This window comes from Lacerta agilis, chromosome 11 (assembly GCF_009819535.1).
Source record: "Lacerta agilis isolate rLacAgi1 chromosome 11, rLacAgi1.pri, whole genome shotgun sequence".
Classification (NCBI taxonomy): domain Eukaryota; kingdom Metazoa; phylum Chordata; class Lepidosauria; order Squamata; family Lacertidae; genus Lacerta; species Lacerta agilis.
Window position 1 is genome coordinate 56213395 of NC_046322.1, and position 20045 is coordinate 56233439.

At 41.7% G+C, this 20045-nt stretch overlaps 1 protein-coding gene across 2 annotated transcripts in view; it reads left to right on the forward strand.

Annotated features, from left to right (window-relative positions):
* Positions 1–439: 439 nt before the first annotated feature.
* TLE1 (TLE family member 1, transcriptional corepressor) overlaps positions 440–20045 on the forward strand; it is a 79259-nt gene continuing 59653 nt past the window's right edge. For both annotated transcript variants that reach the window (XM_033164501.1, XM_033164502.1), the window contains exons 1-4: positions 440–666; positions 1663–1763; positions 3631–3694; positions 4098–4142. In XM_033164501.1, coding sequence (XP_033020392.1) covers positions 643–666; positions 1663–1763; positions 3631–3694; positions 4098–4142 — 234 coding nt within the window. In that variant the 5' untranslated portion in view covers positions 440–642. The remainder of the gene's footprint in view (positions 667–1662; positions 1764–3630; positions 3695–4097; positions 4143–20045) is intronic.

Below are 20045 nucleotides of genomic sequence, written 5' to 3' on the forward strand. Positions count from 1 at the left end.
CATTTCCTTCCTCGTGTCCCGTGCGTGACCCGGCCTCGAGTCTCCCTCCTGGCGCCGGGAGCCGCGTGGCCTTTTGTAGGGGGACTCCTCGGCTGTGGCGACCGAGCCCTTCCGTCGGACTGCGCACTTGACTTCCTTGGATTTTCGAGTTGAAAAGAGATCGGAGGAGGAGGAGCCGCCGGCGGGGAGTTTTGGGTCTTACAAGTGCACCTCGCAAGTTTGAAGCCGGGCGAGAGGAGGGAAAGAGGAGAATTGTTTGCTGGGGGGGCGGGCGGGCGGGCGGGGAGGGAGCCCCGTCGGAGGAGTAGCACGGGCGACTGCGACGAGAAGCGACCCATCTGCGGACACCTCCGGCGACCCCCTTGCCCGGCCAGGGCTCCCCTTTCCCGGTGACATTTCTCTCCCCCCCCCCCTCCAAAAGCTCACAACAAAGGAAGCGGCTGGGCTAAGGCTGGAGCGAGGCGGCGTCGGCGGCGGCAGGATGGTGCAGTTGAGCCGCGAGGCCGAGTAAGGGGCTCCCGGTCCCGCTCCTCTCCCGCCGGCTCCCTTTTGTGCGCTTCCCCCCTCGGGATTTAAACTTCGGCGGCCGAGTCGGCAATTAAGCTGCGAAGGAGCAAAGCCGCAACAGCAGCAGCCCGAGTCATGTTTCCGCAGAGCCGGCATCCCGTAAGTGGCCCCCTCTCTCCGCTTGTGTGTCTCCCACCCCCCCACCGGGGTCGCCCCCCGTCCGGGCAAAGTGCGTGCAAGGGTCGCTTCCGAGGGACGGCGGGCCCCTCTCGGCCGCCTGCAAGCACTTTCCGTCCCGCCGGAGGAGCGCTCGCTCGGCGGCCCAGGAGGCCGGAGGAACTTGGCGGGCTCGCGCCTCGCTCCCTCGGCCCGCCGAGCAGCGCCGACTCCTTTGTTTATTCTGGGACTTGTTTGTCTACCAGCCGACAATGGCGGGGAGAAATGGGGGGGGGGGCTGCTGCTGCTGCTCTGGTCGATCTCCGCTTTGCAGCCCAACTGCGTGGCTAGATAAGAGATGGGCAGCCGGCGCTCCTCCCCACCGGCACTCCAAAGAAAAAAGCCTTGCCAATGAAATCGAGACGCCCCTGAAGTGTCTCCTGAGGTGATGGGTCCAGGAGACAGCATCTTGCCTCTGAGGATCTCCCGGAGCGTTTTACAAAACTGTTGTTAAAAGAAAGCAAGCAGCATAGGAGCAGATGGGTCTTCAGCCCCCCAGTAAAATAATTGAGCCCCCAAGTTGTTGGATACTGCCCTTCAAATGGTGTGTCATGTAATCGATTGGGGAGGGGCTTAGCTGGACCCCCAGTATATTATTCAAGTTGGCAGCCTGGACGAGCAGGTTTTTAAAAGCAGCACCAAGCATGTGACCATGGAGAAATACTTGTGAATCTCCAAGGAGACATTTCTGTGCCAGGTAACTAACCTGTCGCCCTCCAGAGGTTGCTGGACGCCCCCTTGCCTCATCCATAGGCTGGTGGTGGGGCTTAGGCCCAGTTTCCCCAGTGCTGCTTGAAGCCCCCCCCCCCACTTTTTAAGTGTCATGTGCCACTGTCTCCTTGGGTTGTGCTCTGTGGTTGGACTTTAGTTGTAGAGATGATTTCGCCTCTTATCTACACAGATTCCTCCTAACTCTTTGTTTTCTTGCTCTTCCTCCAGACGCCACACCAGGCTGCAGGACAGCCTTTTAAGTTCACCATCCCAGAATCTCTAGACCGAATCAAAGAGGAGTTCCAGTTCCTTCAAGCTCAGTATCACAGGTGGGTGCGGCCTGGTCAGTTCATTCCTGCCTTCCTCTACTGTGTAGGGCCATGTCTGTTTCGGGGATTTCAAGCTGTTCCATAGCATGCTTGTTCAGTGGGGTGTGTTTTGCTTGCTCAAAATGTACTTTGTAGTTGTGCCCAGGTGGTGGCGTGTGGAGTCAGTTTAAGGCTGTCACTCACTTAAAAACAATGGTCAGGACCCCCCCCTCCAATTTGCATCTGCTCTTCAGTTCAGGTGAACTTAACCCACCCTCCCCCAGAATGTGCTTTCAGAACTACACAGGAACTGTCAATATTTGCTCTGGAAAGTTTTGAAAGAGACTGAGTTGACATTTGGTCAGCCTGTGTATTCTTGTCGTCATATTCCTGCATTCCACTACTAAATGATTGAAACATCGATTTAAACTTCTGCTGTTTGGGAATCAGAGGCATTTGAATACTAGGAACTTGTCACCGCTGCTAGTAAAGGGTTCCTTTTTTCCTGCCTTGACAAAATGGTGTTTGAACCCAGGCCACTAATAATTTCATCATGTGCAAGTTCACTTAGAAGTAACTCCCAATAAGTGCAGTGAGACTCACTTAGTAAATACGCAAAGCCAAAACAGCAGATATGGCATTGACATGCATGAAAGCAAGGTAAGTCTACTGTAGGCAAGTTCTAATGAAATCAGTAGGGCTTTTCCAAGCAAACATGTCCTAGACCTGGTTTGTTAGCGTACTATCTTAGTTTGTAACAAAACAAACACACACATACTGAGATCATGTTATTTAGCTTGAGGTTCATGTGTACACAGTTTTAACTCCTCTAACTCAAAAGATCAAGCCAATTCAGATAAGTAGTATTCTGAGACAGCAAAGTTTTAAGATAGTATGAGCTGATCAGGTATTCTAGCCTGCCACTGCAAATACCCTTTGAGAGAGAGAGAAGCAGCAAAACAGTTTGAGTTTCTAAAGGATTTATCTTGATGGCCTATAGACTTATATTTTGAATTAACACACTTTGATTGTAATCCCAAACATGGGAGAAGTAAATTTCCATTTGGCTCCCAAACATGGGAGAAGTAAATTTCCAATTTTCCATTCCTATTGTGGCTTTACTTTCAGCTGAAAGGCATCAACTACTGGTGTAGTTAACGCATACATGTGATGCTGTAATCTCTTAATGGCATCACTTAAATCACACTATGGTCCACCTTATAGGAGAAAAGCATGCATGGGTTTTAACTGATGTTAATTTTGAGAAGGGCTGGTACCTAGCTATCATTTAGGTGCTAATCGATTATGAAATTTATACTGATTCATTTCTTGCTTAGTTTTTTAAACAGGTAACTTTATAGTGCAATACTAGGTGGAAATGTACTAATATTGAAGTAGTATAGTATAAATAGTATATAATTTCAGGTAGTTTTTGCTGTTTTAAAGTGATAGCTTAGAAAGAACATGTAAAGATGTGAAATGCTAGAATTATTCTGAACTCTAGTGTTTTATCTTTGGGATAGATGTACTATCTTTCTGAATATTAACACTGGCAAGAAATCAGGAATTGTACTTCACTGCAGCCTCTAACGATCATAGATCCCTATTGGAACCATGGTTTCTATACATCATCTGAGTAAATGTGTGTTTAATTTGTTCTGAGTTGATATTATGTGCTCTGCATATTTGAGCTTGATCTTCCATATTAAAGCAGTATGCTACAGTTTCTCTGTATTTACACTGTGATATATTATGACAGCTCTCCAAACAACTTTCTTTTCAGAATGCAAGCAATGGCAAATACTTGAACTGACATACTTAAAAATACCTGTGTCGTGGTGTGTGTGTGTTTTTTTTTAATTTCAAAAATTTATTATTCTCTTCCTAGCCTTAAGTTGGAATGTGAGAAGCTGGCAAGTGAAAAGACAGAAATGCAAAGGCACTACGTGATGGTAAATACTGTGCAATACAATCTTGTCTCCTTATTTGTTTTGATAAAACACAGAAATAATAGCATTGCAATGCCCCTAGGAGGTCACCCAGCCTAGCCTAGCCCCATGCTCAGTGAAGGATCCGCAGTGCAGAATCAAACTACAGCATTCCAGGCAGTGCCCTCTCTTTAAACAGCCCCAGCCAAGGAGAGAGCCCATGATCTACAGAGGTAGAGGGTCCCATTGTTGAACAGCTCTTCCTGTTTGGAATTTTCTCCTAATGTTAAGTGAAAGCCTGCTTGCTTACAATTTTATCTATTGCCTTTTGGAGTAGTAGATTGAAGAAGCCTGCTCCATCAGCATTGTAAGAGGATTGCTGCCTTTTGCATGATTTTAACACATTTTTTTCCTCCCTTTTTTGTAGTACTATGAAATGTCATATGGGTTAAATATTGAAATGCACAAACAGGTAAGAAATTGATATGATACATAACTGCAAAACTGCTAGAGTGCTGTGATGCAAATTGTTTGTAGTTTTTAAAAAGCCATAGTGTATGTAGATGAACTCACATAGCTTTTCAATAAACTACCAGTTGGCCATATGAGGGTTGGCATAAATACGAATGAGTTATGATTGCTACTCTGTTCTAAAAAAGTCTTCAAAAATATTTCAAGTTAAGTGCTTTCAAGGAAACCAATTTCTAGGAGAAAACTCCACGTTATAATCTTGGATCTGCCTAACCAGTCTCTTATGTCCAAGTGCATATGTTGATGGTTGCTCAAATCCTAGCAATTTAAAAGCATGAAAAGATTAGTGACTTGGAAAGCTCTTGGTTATGACTGAGTTTGCAAGTTCCCATAAAATTCACACTTATGGCCACTATAATGGTGAATAAAAAGGAGTATTGAAGTGGAACAAGGCACTAAGAACCTCATAAGAGAAGAAAAGCTAAATGATTGCTCAGCCCAAAGGACCTTCAATTGAGTAGTTATTGTCTGCCAAAGAAAGCATTAATGGCAGGGTGTAAGTATTCTGTAGATATGCTGACATCCACTTTTTCATCAAGATGCTGGTACAATAAGTCTTTTAGAAATCGATGGCCTCTTAAAAAAATTATCATTAGATGAAGTTGCACAGTTGGACACATTTCAAAGTGCAACAATACGATTCTTTCTTGATGTATATGTGCTATTTCATCTAAAACTCTTGTTTCATTAAATTAAAGAGCATGGCTGACCGGCTAGGGCACAGCAAAGAAATTGATTAGTTCAGGCTTCACATCTTCAGTATATTCAAAGGCTTCCATTAAGCAAGTGTGTTTCAGTGCTGAATTCTGCTTTTGTAACTCTGAACTCTTTGATTTTTTTTTTTTGTCTGTAAAATCCATTGGGTGTAAGAACATCGTATTTGGTAATGCAAAGTTATCACTGTGTCAAAGGTAGAGGTGCTTTTTAGCTATAGAAAGTGCATTTGGTAATACATGTTTGCATTCAAAGTATTCATTCACATAAATACTCTGGCAGCTTTCAGTATTTGGATGTATTGCTGAATTTTAGGAAAAAGCCACAACCCGCCTTTCCTGGACTCTCTCTCTCTCTATATTGTTGCCTGTATTTCTTTTGAAACTGCTCGTCTTTTGTTGATACAGATACTAAAGTTTCTCTTGGAAAAACAAAATGTCTAAGCTGCTATTTGCTGACACCTTTTATTTAACAGAGGTCTAAATGCAGCCAGTTTGTTACAAATCATGGGCTTTGTGAGCTTAATTGGTAGTACTTTAATCTAACATTGTGACTGACATTAAATTATCTTCTGGTAGAGCAGAAGAAAATGTGTAATTTGGAGCAGTGGATTGAAAACTGACTTCACTTTTAAAAGATTAAAACCCCTAAATTAAAGAGCCCTGAAGCTGAGGCCTCTGCTTTAGCCTTAATGTGTGTATTTACTATAATAGTTTTGTTTTCTATTTTAGCATGCATCTTATAGGCAGGATGGTATTACCTGTGGCAGAGACTATATTTTAGGCTGCAGTATAAATTGCCTACAAATCGCTTGCAAATTGGCAAGGAAATGTTTTAAGCCTTTTGTAGAAGTTTGCATACTCCTTACACTGTATGCAGTGGTAGATAAACCAATAAAGAAACCAGTGTTTTCAATTTCACAGACTGAAACCAATCCATGCCCCCAGCTAAGCAATCGCTTCTGAAAAATGAGAAGTTCTACTTCTCAAGTCTGTCCAAATCATCTTAAAATTTTAAAAAGTGGGGAGGAAACTCCCTGATCTTAAAACATGGACAGTATGTTCTTGGGCATTTGGTGGAGAGTAATCATAATTCTTATTAAAACTGGTGATGTGTAGCCCCTGGGGTGTAGCAAGGCTCAAATTGATGCTTTTTGCTGGCGGATCACCAGCATGGCCTAAGTGCTCATTATGTTGTAGAGAGGGCCTTCAGAGCTCTCATTACGTTTGACAGGAATTCTCTCTAGGGGGAAACTGGGCATTAGCTAGACTCCTGACAGGCTGAAATTATTCTTGCTTTATGGCTTATAACCAAATGCTTAGCAAGGCATCATCAAGGGACACAAAAGTTGTCACTTCTGACAACATCTTTTTTTTTTAACTGAAAAATGCAGTGATGGGGAAAGTTTTTCACTAAGCTCTGATGTTAATGGGGCCTGCATCTAGTGTGTTTTTATATGGTCCAGATACATCTTTCTCCATGCCTTCCTGTGTTAACAAAGGCTGAATATAGTAAAACACTGCAGCGCATTTGCAAAAACAGATAGACAGTTATCCAGACTGTCAATTCAAGGAGAAAAGTTATTTATTGCATACATTTATAGTGGCTTTTCAGTGTCGTCAGTGTTTTTCCAGGATGGATCTCAGTGTCGTCATTCTGCTTGAGGGATAGCTTTGTTCCAATGTATGCCTCTGCAAATGGAAGAAGAGGGGAAGCAATATTCTGTGGATTCCCCCTAAACCCCTTCCATGCTGAGCGTTCTTCAGCCACCTAGAACAGATTTTCAGGGAGTACGAGGAGCAGCAGCAGGAAGGAGGAATATGTGTAAATTGTCTCCCCTCCTTAGCAGAGATTTCTGCAGGACCCAAAGCTGCAGACAGTAGCGGAATAACTGATGGATTTTAAAAACTCAGTCTTGACAATAAAAGTGTGGAGGCTAGTGGCCTGCATCCTGTTGCCCAGCTTCTGCCATGTCCCTTCTTAGAAGACATGGGGAGCTGATATGGGCAGCCGCTATTACATCCTCACTGTGTGATTCTTTAATGGTCCTTCCATGCTGCCCATTTCAAGGGGCAATGTTGGGGTTTCTGTATACACATGGTATGTTGCTAGCTCCTGTTCTTACAAACATAAACTGCTTTAGATAGGTTAGATAAGTCAAGTTACTCAGAAATGCCCCCCTCTTGATTTCAGTGGGAATTGTTTCTCAGTCAGTGTGTATAGGAATGCAGCCTCAATCTATTTTTAAGAGCTCTTTAAAAAAATACTTCATTCAGGCATATTTTGCCTAGTAAAGTTAAACTGACACTGCACTTCAGCCTATGAAATCAACTTTAATACCATGAAACATCTTCCATCTCCGCATTGGCTTGGATCCGGAGCTCCCCTTCCATGAATCGGAATCTTTAGCTGGTACAAAGAAAGCAAAAAGGGTGTTTCCCTGGAAGATGGCATGTTTTGGCTACATGGGATATTAGGACGAACCACCTGGCTGACTTTTAGTGTTTTGCGGTTAACTGCACACTTTTTCATATGCAGCAACAAGGTTTTTCCCTAGCTAGCATTTGGAAGTGCTAAGCATGGTACTCCATCGAAACCTGATGTAGATCCTTCTAGGGAACAAGCTGTAAAATGTATGAGTTTCATGCCAATAATTCATTTTTAAAAGAGTCGCTCATTATAGCAGTCAGGGTTAGCAGTGGTTACTGTGGTAAAGCTGGTGCCAAGTCGCAGAGTTTTCTTGAATATTATCAGCCACACAGGAAGCATTCTCTGTGTGTCATTCTCGCCAATCATGTCTGTTGGCCTTCAGAGTAAACCAGAAGGTAAACCTTCTCGTGTGTTAAAACCCAAATTGTTTAGGTGTAAGATTAGCCTTTGTTCAGTGGCAGTCGGCCAAAGAAAGATTGATCACTGCTGAACCCACTGACAGACTATATAAACTACTACAGTGTTTGAGTTCCAGCCATCCTAAAACTGACAGGTGGGCCTTTGTCTGCTTTGGGTAGATTGCTATGATCTTTCTGACCTGCCTTCAGGCAAGCTTGTCACTCTGCCCTTCTATATTTTCTCCCCCTTTTCAGTCTGGCTTGTTGCCTTCTCACTTCCAAATAATTGCAACTTCAAAAACGGTGCATACTGCTAACAGCGCTATTCTTCTCCTTCATTTAAGGAAGCACTCATAAAGCTCCCTTGTATGCAAGACTCTTCCTGCAAAAAAATCTCTTCCTGATTGCTCATTAAATCATCAGTAGTGGATGTTGACAATAGTGGGTTGAACAGAGTGACAATTCAAGCAGTGGCAGACCTTGATTTCTCAAACTTCAGTGGCACTTTCTGCGATGCCAAAATCTGCCCCCCGCACCTCTTGCCTTCCATTGGATATCTTAGTTGCAGCACCTCAGAAAATCTGTACCCAGTTGCACTTCCCTAGATCTACTTTTCATTCAAGAGTCTTCCTTGGTTCTCTACACCTTTCTTAAGAGGCATAGTAGTGTTCACCTAGTTCTTGCTGAGATAAGGGAGGAAGGCTCACCTTCCTAGTAAACTAGATATCTGTAAATATATCTAGTTTTCTACATGCAGGAAATTTGTTTTGTAGGGAAGAGGATCAATCATGAGGATCCAGGCTCAGGCTATAATTAGAACATATTTAAATATAATTTCTCCTTCCTTTGGCTGCTGCATTTTAATTGCTGTCATACAATGTTGTCTGAATTTCTGCCAAATGCATTATTCTCTATCTTTGTGGAATTAAGCTGAACATATTTTTTTTTAACACTGGTGTGCTGAAGAGCACATCCCAGTCTAGTTTGGCCCAGGGATTTAGACAGGCATTTGGCCACAGAGCAAGCTTTCAGGGGGGAAATGCATATCTGGGAACTCCAATGGCGGGGAAAGGTGGTGCAGAGGAATGTTGAAAAAAGAGCAAGAGTTAAAATTTGGCCCTCAACTGTTATTTCTCTGCAAAGTAAAATCCCCAGCACCACCACCACTCTGCAGCTGCTCAGTCCTTAACAGGACTTTTCACACACCGGAAGATCTTGAAAAGTGAATCTCTTCTATGAAGCAATCCACTGCATACATTCTGAGGGGGTTCAGCCACAGGAGAGGACATCATCGCATTCCCCTTCTAAATGTTTGAGTTGGCTCTGAGGGGCAACCTTCTCTTGAAATGTGTGACAGTTGCATGTGCCTTTTGTAACCTCAGCAATAGGTTTGGCTGGCAGTGTGTAAAGAGTTCTTACCTGCAGTCTTACTGTGGTTAATTGGGGCAATCTAAACAATTAAGACGGATTGGAAATGATAAAAAAGTAGGACATGGCTGATCTGCCATGGGCCATGCTTCTGGAGCAGTGACACAAACTGCTGGCTAAGTGGCAGCTCTTACGTTGTAAGGCTTTAAAAAATGATTGGACAGAAAATCAAGCCACAGTGGATTGTTTTTTGTTCCGTTTTCAGCCTTTTGATATCTTGGGTAAACAGTCGGTCAAAGCAGCTTATGGAGTAAGGTGACCAGTCAGTGTATTGACAAGAACAGACACAATAGAAAACTGCATTAGGAGGCAAGCCATTGGGATTTGCAGTAAATATATTACTGAACACAAGTGAATTGCCAATACTGCTTGTTTAGCAGTTTGCAAGGGCAATGGCAGTATGGATTTTTGAATTAGAAGGGAAGGACTGTTCTTTCTCTGTGCTGGAACATCTAGTGGATGGCTGAGAAGAAAATTGATTTAGGGAACAAAATGCTGCAACCTCTGTTTTGTGCCATGTGAAAGGCTTCTATGGATTAGTGAGTGGAAACACAAAGGTAGCTTTCAGTTTAGTAGAAAGAGAGCCAAGCACAAGGGGTCTTTGTTTGCTGCCTGGTCAAGATGGCATTCAGTTAAGCCTGGAAGATGGGGGGGTAAGACATATACCCCTCCCAGCTATTACAAGGACTTCTTTAGCTTATTTGGCTTTCTTTGAAATTGCCTGAAATAAGCTGGTTGTGTGAATGAGCTTCAGTGAGCACTGTCACCAATCTGTTTGTGGTGACAAGTTCAGTTTCCCATTGACAAGAGCAAAATGCCACACACTTTTTTTAAAAAAAAGAAAAGAATAACCCACAGTGGTTCTGTGAATAGGCTCCCAGAGTTATCCATGTATTGACACTGCTCCTCTTAGCCATCCATGCACCTGTAACATGCAGCCCAGGCAAATACATGTTTACTTAAAAGTAAAGATCACTGAATTTTAGCACCGTTTTCATGCAAGCAGCTACAGGTGAAACTCGAAAAATTAGAAATATCGAGGAACGGTTCATTTCTTGCAGTAGTTCAACTTAAAAGGTGAAACTAATATATGAGATAGAGACATGTCATGCAAAGTGAGATATGTCAAGCCTTTATTTGTTATAATTGTGATGATTATGGCGTACAGCTGATGAGAACCCCAAATTAACAATTTCAACTTGGGGGTTTTCATCAGCTGTATGTTTGTTGTAATTGTGATGATTATGGCAAAGGCTTGACATATCTCGCTTTGCATGTCATGTGTCTATCTCATATATTAAACTCCAGTAGCTAATGAAAACAATTGCTTACATAAATTGACTTTTCCACGATATTCTAATTTTTCGAGTTTCACCTGTATATGCATATGGTAGTAGACTTCATAGATGTTCGTTCTTTCAACAAGAAGTGATCTTTGCAGATCAGATATAAGGCATTGCCTTCATAATACTTTATATTACCCCAGTTTCAGAATTGTTAAGTGCCAGCACCTCACACATTCAGTAGAGTGTCATAACTGACCGAGTCACTATGTATTGGCCCTTAGATTACCATTTTAAGTAAACTATCTTATCAATGGAAGAATGTATTTTCAAACTATAGCTGAAAAACTATTATTTCTTGTGCCACCCGACTAACATTATGTCATAAGGTTTTAATGGGCATCAGTTCTCTTCCGTCAGATGAATCAAATATGACTGGGGGTGTGAACAGGCTCAGAAGGGAATGAAACCTTCAATTAAATTATTTATATAATATTTTAGCATCGTGGATAGGCTGAAGGGCAGAGCACAGTTTAAAGGCCCACCAATACCTTTCACAAATATTATAAACATTGCTGAGCCATGGTTTTGGGGTGTTTGAGGGCAAGAGACCTACCCCCTTTATTACTGTGTTTTGGCAGAGTGTGGGGTGTGATGCTGTGCTAGGGTAAGAGCATGTGACCCTTTAAAAAGCGGCTGATTGAATATCACTTCTCTGTAGTTACAGTGGTACCTTGGGTTACAGATGCTTCAGGTTACAGACCCTGCTAACCCCGAAATAGGACCTCAGATTAAGAACTTTGCTTCAGGATGAGAACAGAAATCACGCGGCGGCACAGCTAAAGTGGTACCTCAGGTTAGGAACAGTTTCAGATTAAGAACGGACCTCCAGAACGAATTAAGTTCTTAACCTGAGGTACCACTGTATTTGACAACTAGGGTGAGAATTTAGTTCCTCTGCCATCAACACTAACCCCAGTGTGAATGGGTGACCATGTTAGACTTTCATTGATGTTGGTGGAGTCCCAGATTAAATTTGGTTTCAATCTTGGAGCATCCAGGCTGCTAATGTTGTGCTGTGGTCTTTTGTATATGTACCTAAGGAATTGTTGGGATCAGTAACTGTTGAGAGTGTTTAGTGGGGGCTGGTGTAGGTTGATGGCACTACAGTAATAGATTTGGAATTCATGTGGGTATTGAGTGAGTGGAAACCAACTTTATGGATGTTGTTTTTTTATGTGCTGTATTTAATTTTGTTTTTCTTTGTAAACTGCTTTGCAGTCTTATATGAAAAGTAGTATATTAATGAATGAATTGGGGGATTAGTACTATTGTACATCAGTACCAGTCATGAATATATAGTACCAGTAAATTATACTTAGAAGCTTACTCGGGAGAAAGGGAGAAGGGGTACCATGTGTGAAGATAAGTGAACTTAGACTTGCCTCATATGCCTGCGCAGGTATTGCTTCAGGGTAAAGAATTGCATGTGTAAGTCATGTGACAACTTCAGAAATGTGTAAAATGTTGGGGATCCCCGGCTGGCCTGTTGAGGTGACAAAAGAGGCATGTGCATGTCTGCATTTCACACGTGTGACTTTACCCATAGTTTCCTGTATGGAAGTGAAACTTATTTTTGGAAACTAATCTGGTGCAATTTAGCCCTCACAAAGAGTAGAACGCTCATGGCTTGAAAATAAATGAAAAGGTGAACAATTAACAGTACCACCCACAAGCCAGTTAGGAAAATTAAATCCACTGAATCAAATTGCTCTGGTTTTAACTGGATCAGAATAATGAACAAGGACAAGAGGAGCATAATGCAATGGGTTTTTTGAGGTTGGCATCCACTCACATTATTGCTATCCGGACAACATGATGGCACATGCTAGTCAAAACATGGTGATCTGAATTTCTATGCTGGGTGGGGGCTGATAATGCTATTTTGCCATCCTGTTATGTGAATGCAGTTATTACGTTGGATGCATTACATTGGATGTAAGGAAGCTGGGGAAGTTTGAAGTGATGCGCTGCGGTTGCAAATATATCTAGACAGCACCTGATCAAAGCTCATTGGAAATGGATATGTATTCCTGTTTATCAGTTGAGTTTAATCTGTTTGGAGTAAGTTTTCCCACCCCTTCCTGTTGATGATAATATTAATGGTGACAGCACTGATAACTTGAAATGTAGTTGAAGGCCACCTTCTATGGCTTTTGTGTGTGTGATGGTTAATATGGCTGTAAATAGGAGATGAATGTGGCTACTTTTCTAAGTCTATTACTCAGGAGGCCTGTAAACTTGATTGGCTGTTACAATTCTAGCAGAATCATTCGATTTGAGAGCAATAGAGAGATAAGATATCCAATTACCCAAATGATTTGCAGGGCTAGCCAATGTTGTCATGGAGACGTGAGTTGGAACAAATTAAATTTTAAGCAATAAAAATAATCTTAAAGCACGTCTGGGAACAAGAACATTTGGCAGTGGCACTTACCTGAATTGAATCTTAGTTTGACATGCTGTTGTTTGACATTGATATACTGTGGGGGCTTAAACTTCTTGAAATGGCACATTGCCTCTTAATGTGTTGCTGTCACTGCCAAAATAAGAGACTAGCATATTTTAGCAGGATTTTTCCCCCCTTAAAGGAGGCTAATAATGCATGTGTATTAGAGGGAGGGGGGATTAAGTAATGGTTGCATATGGCAGGATATTTAGGGAACTAGCAAGTTCAAATGTCTGAATACTTAATTTCTAACTATGGAACAACTTTGCCTGCAGGTCCTGAAAAGTAAATGGGCTATAGATATTACCAGCATTTCACTGTGACTATAACTCTTTGGCTGTGCACATGTTGACTGCTTTTGTTTGACTTGAAGATACTTCTGAACATAGGAAACCTATTTGCGTATCAAGGACCTCAAGCCACCCCCCAATGAATTGACACAGGAGACATAATTTTTGTTTGGGTTTTTGGCAATAATTTAGGCCACAGCTTTATTTAAATACAAATTCGGTGAGTGGTTGCATAGGCATTGGTTCAGACTACTGTCCTACCAGGACAGAGGCTGGCCTAAAACCAGCGATTGGGAGAATGCCGCTGAGGAGAGTTAAGGAGCGGGGGGCGGACACGCTACCATCTCCCCATGGTCCCGGGGACTCGGCCACGGCCCTAACCCCTACCGGGGCTCGGACAAAGCATAAGAGTCGCCGGATTCCTTTAACGGAATTCCCAGTATCATCATGATTCTGGATGGGCAGCGCCCAATCCAGCAATCCACACAGGAACCAATGCCTAACCACCAACCTTACAAGTTGTGACAAGTTGCTACTGCAGTAGGCAAAACCAAAAGGCACAGCCAATCGGCCAGATGGACAAATTCCTACTGGGCCCCTGCTACAAAGCAGACGACCCCATGACAGGCAGAGCAAGGTCAAAGCAGAGGCCTAAGAAAAAAAGGGGGGGCGGGACGGGTGATCAGCAGCCGAAGCCAAGAGAAGGATCACCCTGCGTGCAGAGGAATATATAGGACGCTGAGCTGTCCATCACAAATTGCTACATCTAGCTTTGCCCAGCAACACCCCTAGACCCTATAGCAGCTAAGGCTGGCTGCCGGCCCCACCCCCACAGGATGGGATGTGTCTTGCCAGGTCCCGATCGCAACATGTGCTCTTACTCAAGGTAGAACCCGATAAAACAAACTGGCTTGGATCAAGTGAGCACAGTGCGTGAGAGTAAGGCATGCTCATTTGCATGGGGGGGATTGCTACTGCTTCGTGTCTTGCCTTAAAACCTCTCCCTGGCCTTCTAGAGCCAGTCTTAGTGGGAACTTGCATATACAGGAATTGGCTATTGATTCCTCTCCCAACCCAGCAACTGGAAGCACTCCTCACTTGGTATCTTTTGATCCAAATCATTGTGTCTCAACATTTATTTTTTTTAAGTTAAGAAAAGAGACTTTGAAAAATGGGAGTATTTCAGATAATAAAGAATAGCAATCTAAGTGTGTTCCAATTGCACAAAAGGCTCCCGTTTCCTTATTAATGTTCTATCAGGCTGAATCCTGGCTTGCAATGCTTTTTTAAAAAGGAAAAAAAAATCCAAGAACACCCTATAAAGAGCTTTTATCCTCATGTCTGTTAGACAGATGGAGACTAAAATTGGTCTGAGGTCAAGCCATTTGCTGCATACTCGCAGCCTTCGATTTTCCTCACCACAGATCATCTCAAATGATTCAGTAATGACCAAAAGTGCAGCCTTGACCTTTATTCCCTGGTGGATTACTGTTACACAGTGTAAATGGCAAGAAGAACATTTTGTTCATTCAGATGGAGTTTTCATGTCTGTTTTGCTGGGCCTTCTATAGCACAAGCAGAGCATTAAGTTCAGTTGGTTGCTGGTTCCGGGGGAAGCCTGAATGTATCATTTCAATTAGGTGATAATAGTGTCCTTTTTAATGATGATTTCTTTTCCCAATACCCTCGGGGGTCATACTGTATTTTTAAAATGATTGCTTTTATATGTACTTCTAGTAAAGAATTAACTCTTATGTTGGTGAACATTGGGGTTCTAATTGTCATTATTAGGTGTTGCTAAAATGTTTCTGAATGTGCTCTGTTGCCTTTTTTTCTCTCATAGCTTTTCTTCTAAGTGTTATCTAAGATGTAGTTCCAGCTAGACATTACTTGCGTGCAAGGCACAATCAAGAAGGGCCATTCCATTGTCACGGGTGGGACACTTGGACCATGTTTTTTGGTATTCACACATGTGTAAGAATGTAAATACACATAAAAATTAACAACCAAAATTTAAACTATGTTCTTAATAAGATACTGAACATTTTACTAATTTTTTTATTATTTTTATAGCTATTTTGACAATTTTATTAAATGTTAAAGTATTGTCATGGGTGGGACAAAAAAAGGACATGGAGCTTGAGATAAGTTTGGTTTATGGAAAAACTCTGTGAGTTGGGAGGTGAATCAATGATAAACTCAGCATATCTGTTTAAATCAATGTTTATTGGTTGCAACTATGCAATCAGAAATTTAGTTTAAGAAATTTAATGATACAAAATTAAGGAAAAAATGCTGTCACGGGTGGGACAATGAAATGTCACGGGTGGGACGCGTCTGGCATACACTCGATTTAAAATACAATTAAGGTTGTTAAAAATTGAATAATTACAAAAAACCTATTGCTGTTACTATCCTTACTATCTACCATAGCCTACAAAGTATAATGTTGTATTTACTAAAATTAAGAATCAATTTTTAAAAAAAATTCTTCTAGTCCATCTCTGGGCCAATCAACCACTTTCAAACACATCTACATTTTCAGTAAATTCATAAAAAATGTTCCTTCTGACTCGTTTAACATTAGGTTGGTAAGATACTAAGAATATGTTCAAACTGCACATATGATCTGTCTTTTTCATCAACTTGAAACAGCTTTCCAGAATTGTTTACTGCTCACATACACATCACCTTGACTTCTCCATCATCTTCAACATTAATTTGGCATATTGTAGCATATCTATATTTAGTAGGCCTGGTACTTTGTCTTTTTGTAGTCGTTTCAAATTCAACTAAAACATATGTCCCAATAGTCACTCCATCAACGAATGGCTTCACTCCATCCACCGGCACATCTGTTTCATTTGTACCACTTGCTACACCATCTTGTTTTTCTGTGTCACTATCAGAATCTCTGTAAACATCAGAAAATTTTAACTTGAACACTTCTGTGAAGACTACGTGGGTGGACTTTAGAAAAGAAGGTCCATAAACTAAACTTCTTTTGTCTTTAGCTTTAAAATAATGGTTAGACTGCACGTTTGGAATCTTCCTCACCAAAGTCCAGCGCTCATCTAGCATCACCATATTTGCACTGATATCAGTAGGTGTTAAACGGACAAACTTCACTCTTGGTACTGATTTTTCAGCACATTTAACAAAATCTGAGGCTGAATTGATTACTACTCTCCTTTGTTTCACTGCATTCCAAACTGCTCGCTTAGTTAATCCACCAATCCCATCCACAGCACCCTTGCCATGGGATGTAGCAAAAAAAACAAAACAAAAACAAAAACAAAAAAAAACCATTCCCCACCAACACCAAAGTCTTTAGGCATAAAACACAGATTGGACAGTGTGTCCTTATTTTTGAACTGACCAGCACACCCGTCAGAAAAGATTTTGACCTTTGTCAGCCTGTTAAATTCTTTCTTAAGTTCTTCAATTATGGCTTTTAGGCAGGCATATACTGAGTATTTGTTGTGGGTTAAGTGATCCGAAACCACGGCAAAAGAACGTAAACCAGTAAATACTGTAAAATACGCAACCAGTAAATACTGTGATTTGGTTGTGGGTCCAGTGTGCACTTTGGATTTCGTCTTGCGATGTTGCCAAATAGTTTTTAGCAAAATCCACTCGAAGAATCACCTCATCATCAGCTACTGTGTCCTTCATATTTTTGAAAGCTTTAGTTTGTAATCACTTTACAAAGACGTGCTTCTTAAATTTACTAAATTGATTTTGTAGCTCATTGACAGCTGCTTCTATGGTTCCTTTTGCTTCAAAAACCTTAGGCCGGCTAGAACAGTCATCTTTTCATTGCTTCCAGAAAATCTTAGACGACATGTTTAAGTCTTCATCAATTAGGGTGTGCAAATTAAGTACATACTTTTTGCATTCACCATTCATGCATTTTTCATTTTCCAAATCACAACAAGTAAGGCTCAAAAGATCAGAATGTGTGGAAGGGAAAAAATGTATTTCCTACTTATAGCTTCAATTAGGAAATTGAAAATTGTGATTGCTTGAGATTTCCCCCTCCAAAATGTATCCCTTTCTAGCTAGTTCCTCTCTCCTCAGTCCCTCAGTCTTCTTTGCCAGAATAAAGAATTGTTACATGAGGAATCTGTCTCCTGTCTGCTATGTCAGAGAGCTGAAATCACTTGCTGAAATCACTAACCCATGCTACAACAGTTAGCAACCTAATAAAACAAGTTGAAAACTGTCACGGGTGGGACAGAAAAAGAATTATTAAAATTTCATGGTGTTTAGATTAATTAACTGCATTTTTATTATTGATAGGTGTATTATACTCTAACACATACTCTCACAATAGAACAAACATAAGCTATAAATTAGTTTTATCACAAAATAAACTTTTGTACCTTTTGCTGTCACGGGTGGGACACTGAAACAGCATCCCATTCAATAATAAAAATAAAATAGAAATAAATTACCTATTTAGAATTTTTCAAGTCCAATGTGTAGACAAAGTTCTTCACTTTAATAATATACCAACAATGACAACCACAACTTTTGTTTATCTTTAAAAAGTAATGCCAACCCAAATGAACAAAATTAAGGTACACAATCAGAAAAGTGATACTGAAACTTCAAGTTGAAATTTCTCATGAAAAAAACATTCCAATTCTTTCTCTTTTTTTGGAATATTGAACTTTAATATGTTTAGTTAATGAAACTATAAGTAAAATAAGTATATTTTAAAAACAATTTTTTTCTTATCAGGCTCATTTTTCACGGAATGGCCCAGAACAGCCCAGAATGAGGTGGCACTTTTAGCCCTGCCCTTATGCCAGGAGATCTTTAACAACTGTGCAGTACATGGTTGCAACCAAGTGATACAGTCGCGCAGAGCCTCTGAATGCCAATGGGAGCTAGCACATTGGGCTCTCTATATAGGCCACCGCATACTATGCATGGTTGATGGTTGGGTGGGTGTTTTTTTATTTAAAAAAACCACCTGGTGTCAGGGGTGTGATTTAAACATAGGACTGCTCCAGTCTGTACCCTGTACATAGGCCTTCTGTTTTCAGCAGATGCGCTATTTAGGAGCTGGATTTGTTTGGAGATATAAAGATTCTTATAGGAGTTAAAAGACTGCTTCCTGGATAGGCAGGTGAGGTTTAGCCTTGTGGAAAGAGCTAGATGGGGTGTTTTGTTTTTGTTCAAGGATGGTCTGAAGTCTACCGCAAGTTGTGGTGAGTCAGATAAAATGTTCATTGGAGCAGGAGAAACTAGCTGATGAGCATATCCCCTTTATGGTGCTGGAGGAGACTCTTGAGAGTCCCATGGATTGCAAGAAGATCAAACCTATCCATTCTCAAGGAAATCGGCCCTGAGTGCTCACTAGAAGGACAGATCCTGAAGTTGAGGCTCCAGTACTTTGGCCACCTCATGAGAAGAGAAGACTCCCTGGAAAAGACCCTGATGTTGGGAAAGATGGAGGGCACAAGGAGAAGGGGACGACAAAGGATGAGATGGTTGGACAGTATTCTCGAAGCTACTAACATGAGTTTGGCCAAACTGCGGGAGGCAGTGAATGATAGGCGTGCCTGGCGTGCTCTGGTCCATGGGGTCACGAAGAGTCGGACACGACTGAACGACTGAACAACAACATATCCCCTTGAGTAAGACCTAATAAATGGCTGCAGTTGATTAATCTTATAAAATTAAGCAAGGCACAATATAAGAAGAAGAAGAAGAAGAAGAAGAAGAAGAAGAAGAAGAAGAAGAAGAAGAAGAAGACTTGGTCATTGGTTTGCATCTGGGAGACAATGGAGGAGCGTGCCTTTGGGGGTGAAGCTAAATTGTTGGAAGGTTGCAGCACCTGTTGTAGACACCAGTATGGGAGAGACATGTTTTGTTGCAGCTGGGGAAGATGGTGTCCGGTTGCGCTGCTGTACCATGGCATTTCTTCTCTCTGCATTCCTCCTCTGGCCACTGACTGTCTCCAGGCACTGCGGATGTTGCCAGCCTTCACAACATGTTTGTAATACAGAGTTGGTCTGCCAATGGGCCTGGTACTTGAAGCCAGCTCCCTGTAGAGCCATGACCTTGGGGATTCAGCCACCTTCCATTCTGTGTACATGACCAAGCCAGCATAGATGTTGGCTTGGCAATTAGACAAGCTGTTATTAAATTCTCTCTCTTTTTTTGCATTTGGCGATTTTGCTGATGTGCCAGAATGTGGAAGGAAAAGGCTATGAAGTTTTGAGGCAGCTTTGAACTTGAAAGATGCAGAGGTAACAGGAAGTGTGACTTGTGTGTTTCTTCAGTGGTTGCTTCCACTCAGATGACATGCAAAACTTACTCCCACATACTTTCAGTACATTGCTTAGTTGTGTGCCACCCCCGCAATGCTGCCTGCTTCAGTTCCTCCCCTCCCTACTTTCGTGTGTAAATGTAAATTGGTCCTAAATGAGAAATTTGATGGGTAATCACTGCTTCTAATCCAAGGCAAACTCCAGTCTGGGTTTTGCAGCTAAAAGATTGTGCAACAGACCCCACAGCTAGATTGACCTCTCCTAAGTTGAGGTTTGTTTTCAAATGATTTCAGCATACAGAGGTGCTGAGTTGTGCCCCAGATATTATTATGGGGGGGGGAATTATGTCACCCGTGTGTGTGTGATACTGATGCCTCTACCTTCCAAGTCTACAATCCTATCGTTCTGTGACTTTTGCACACTCTTGCCAGTGGGTGTGAAAAACAACCCAAAGGGATGTGTGGGAAAATATTTGCAAAATGTGCCATGCACACTGTTGTTTATAAAT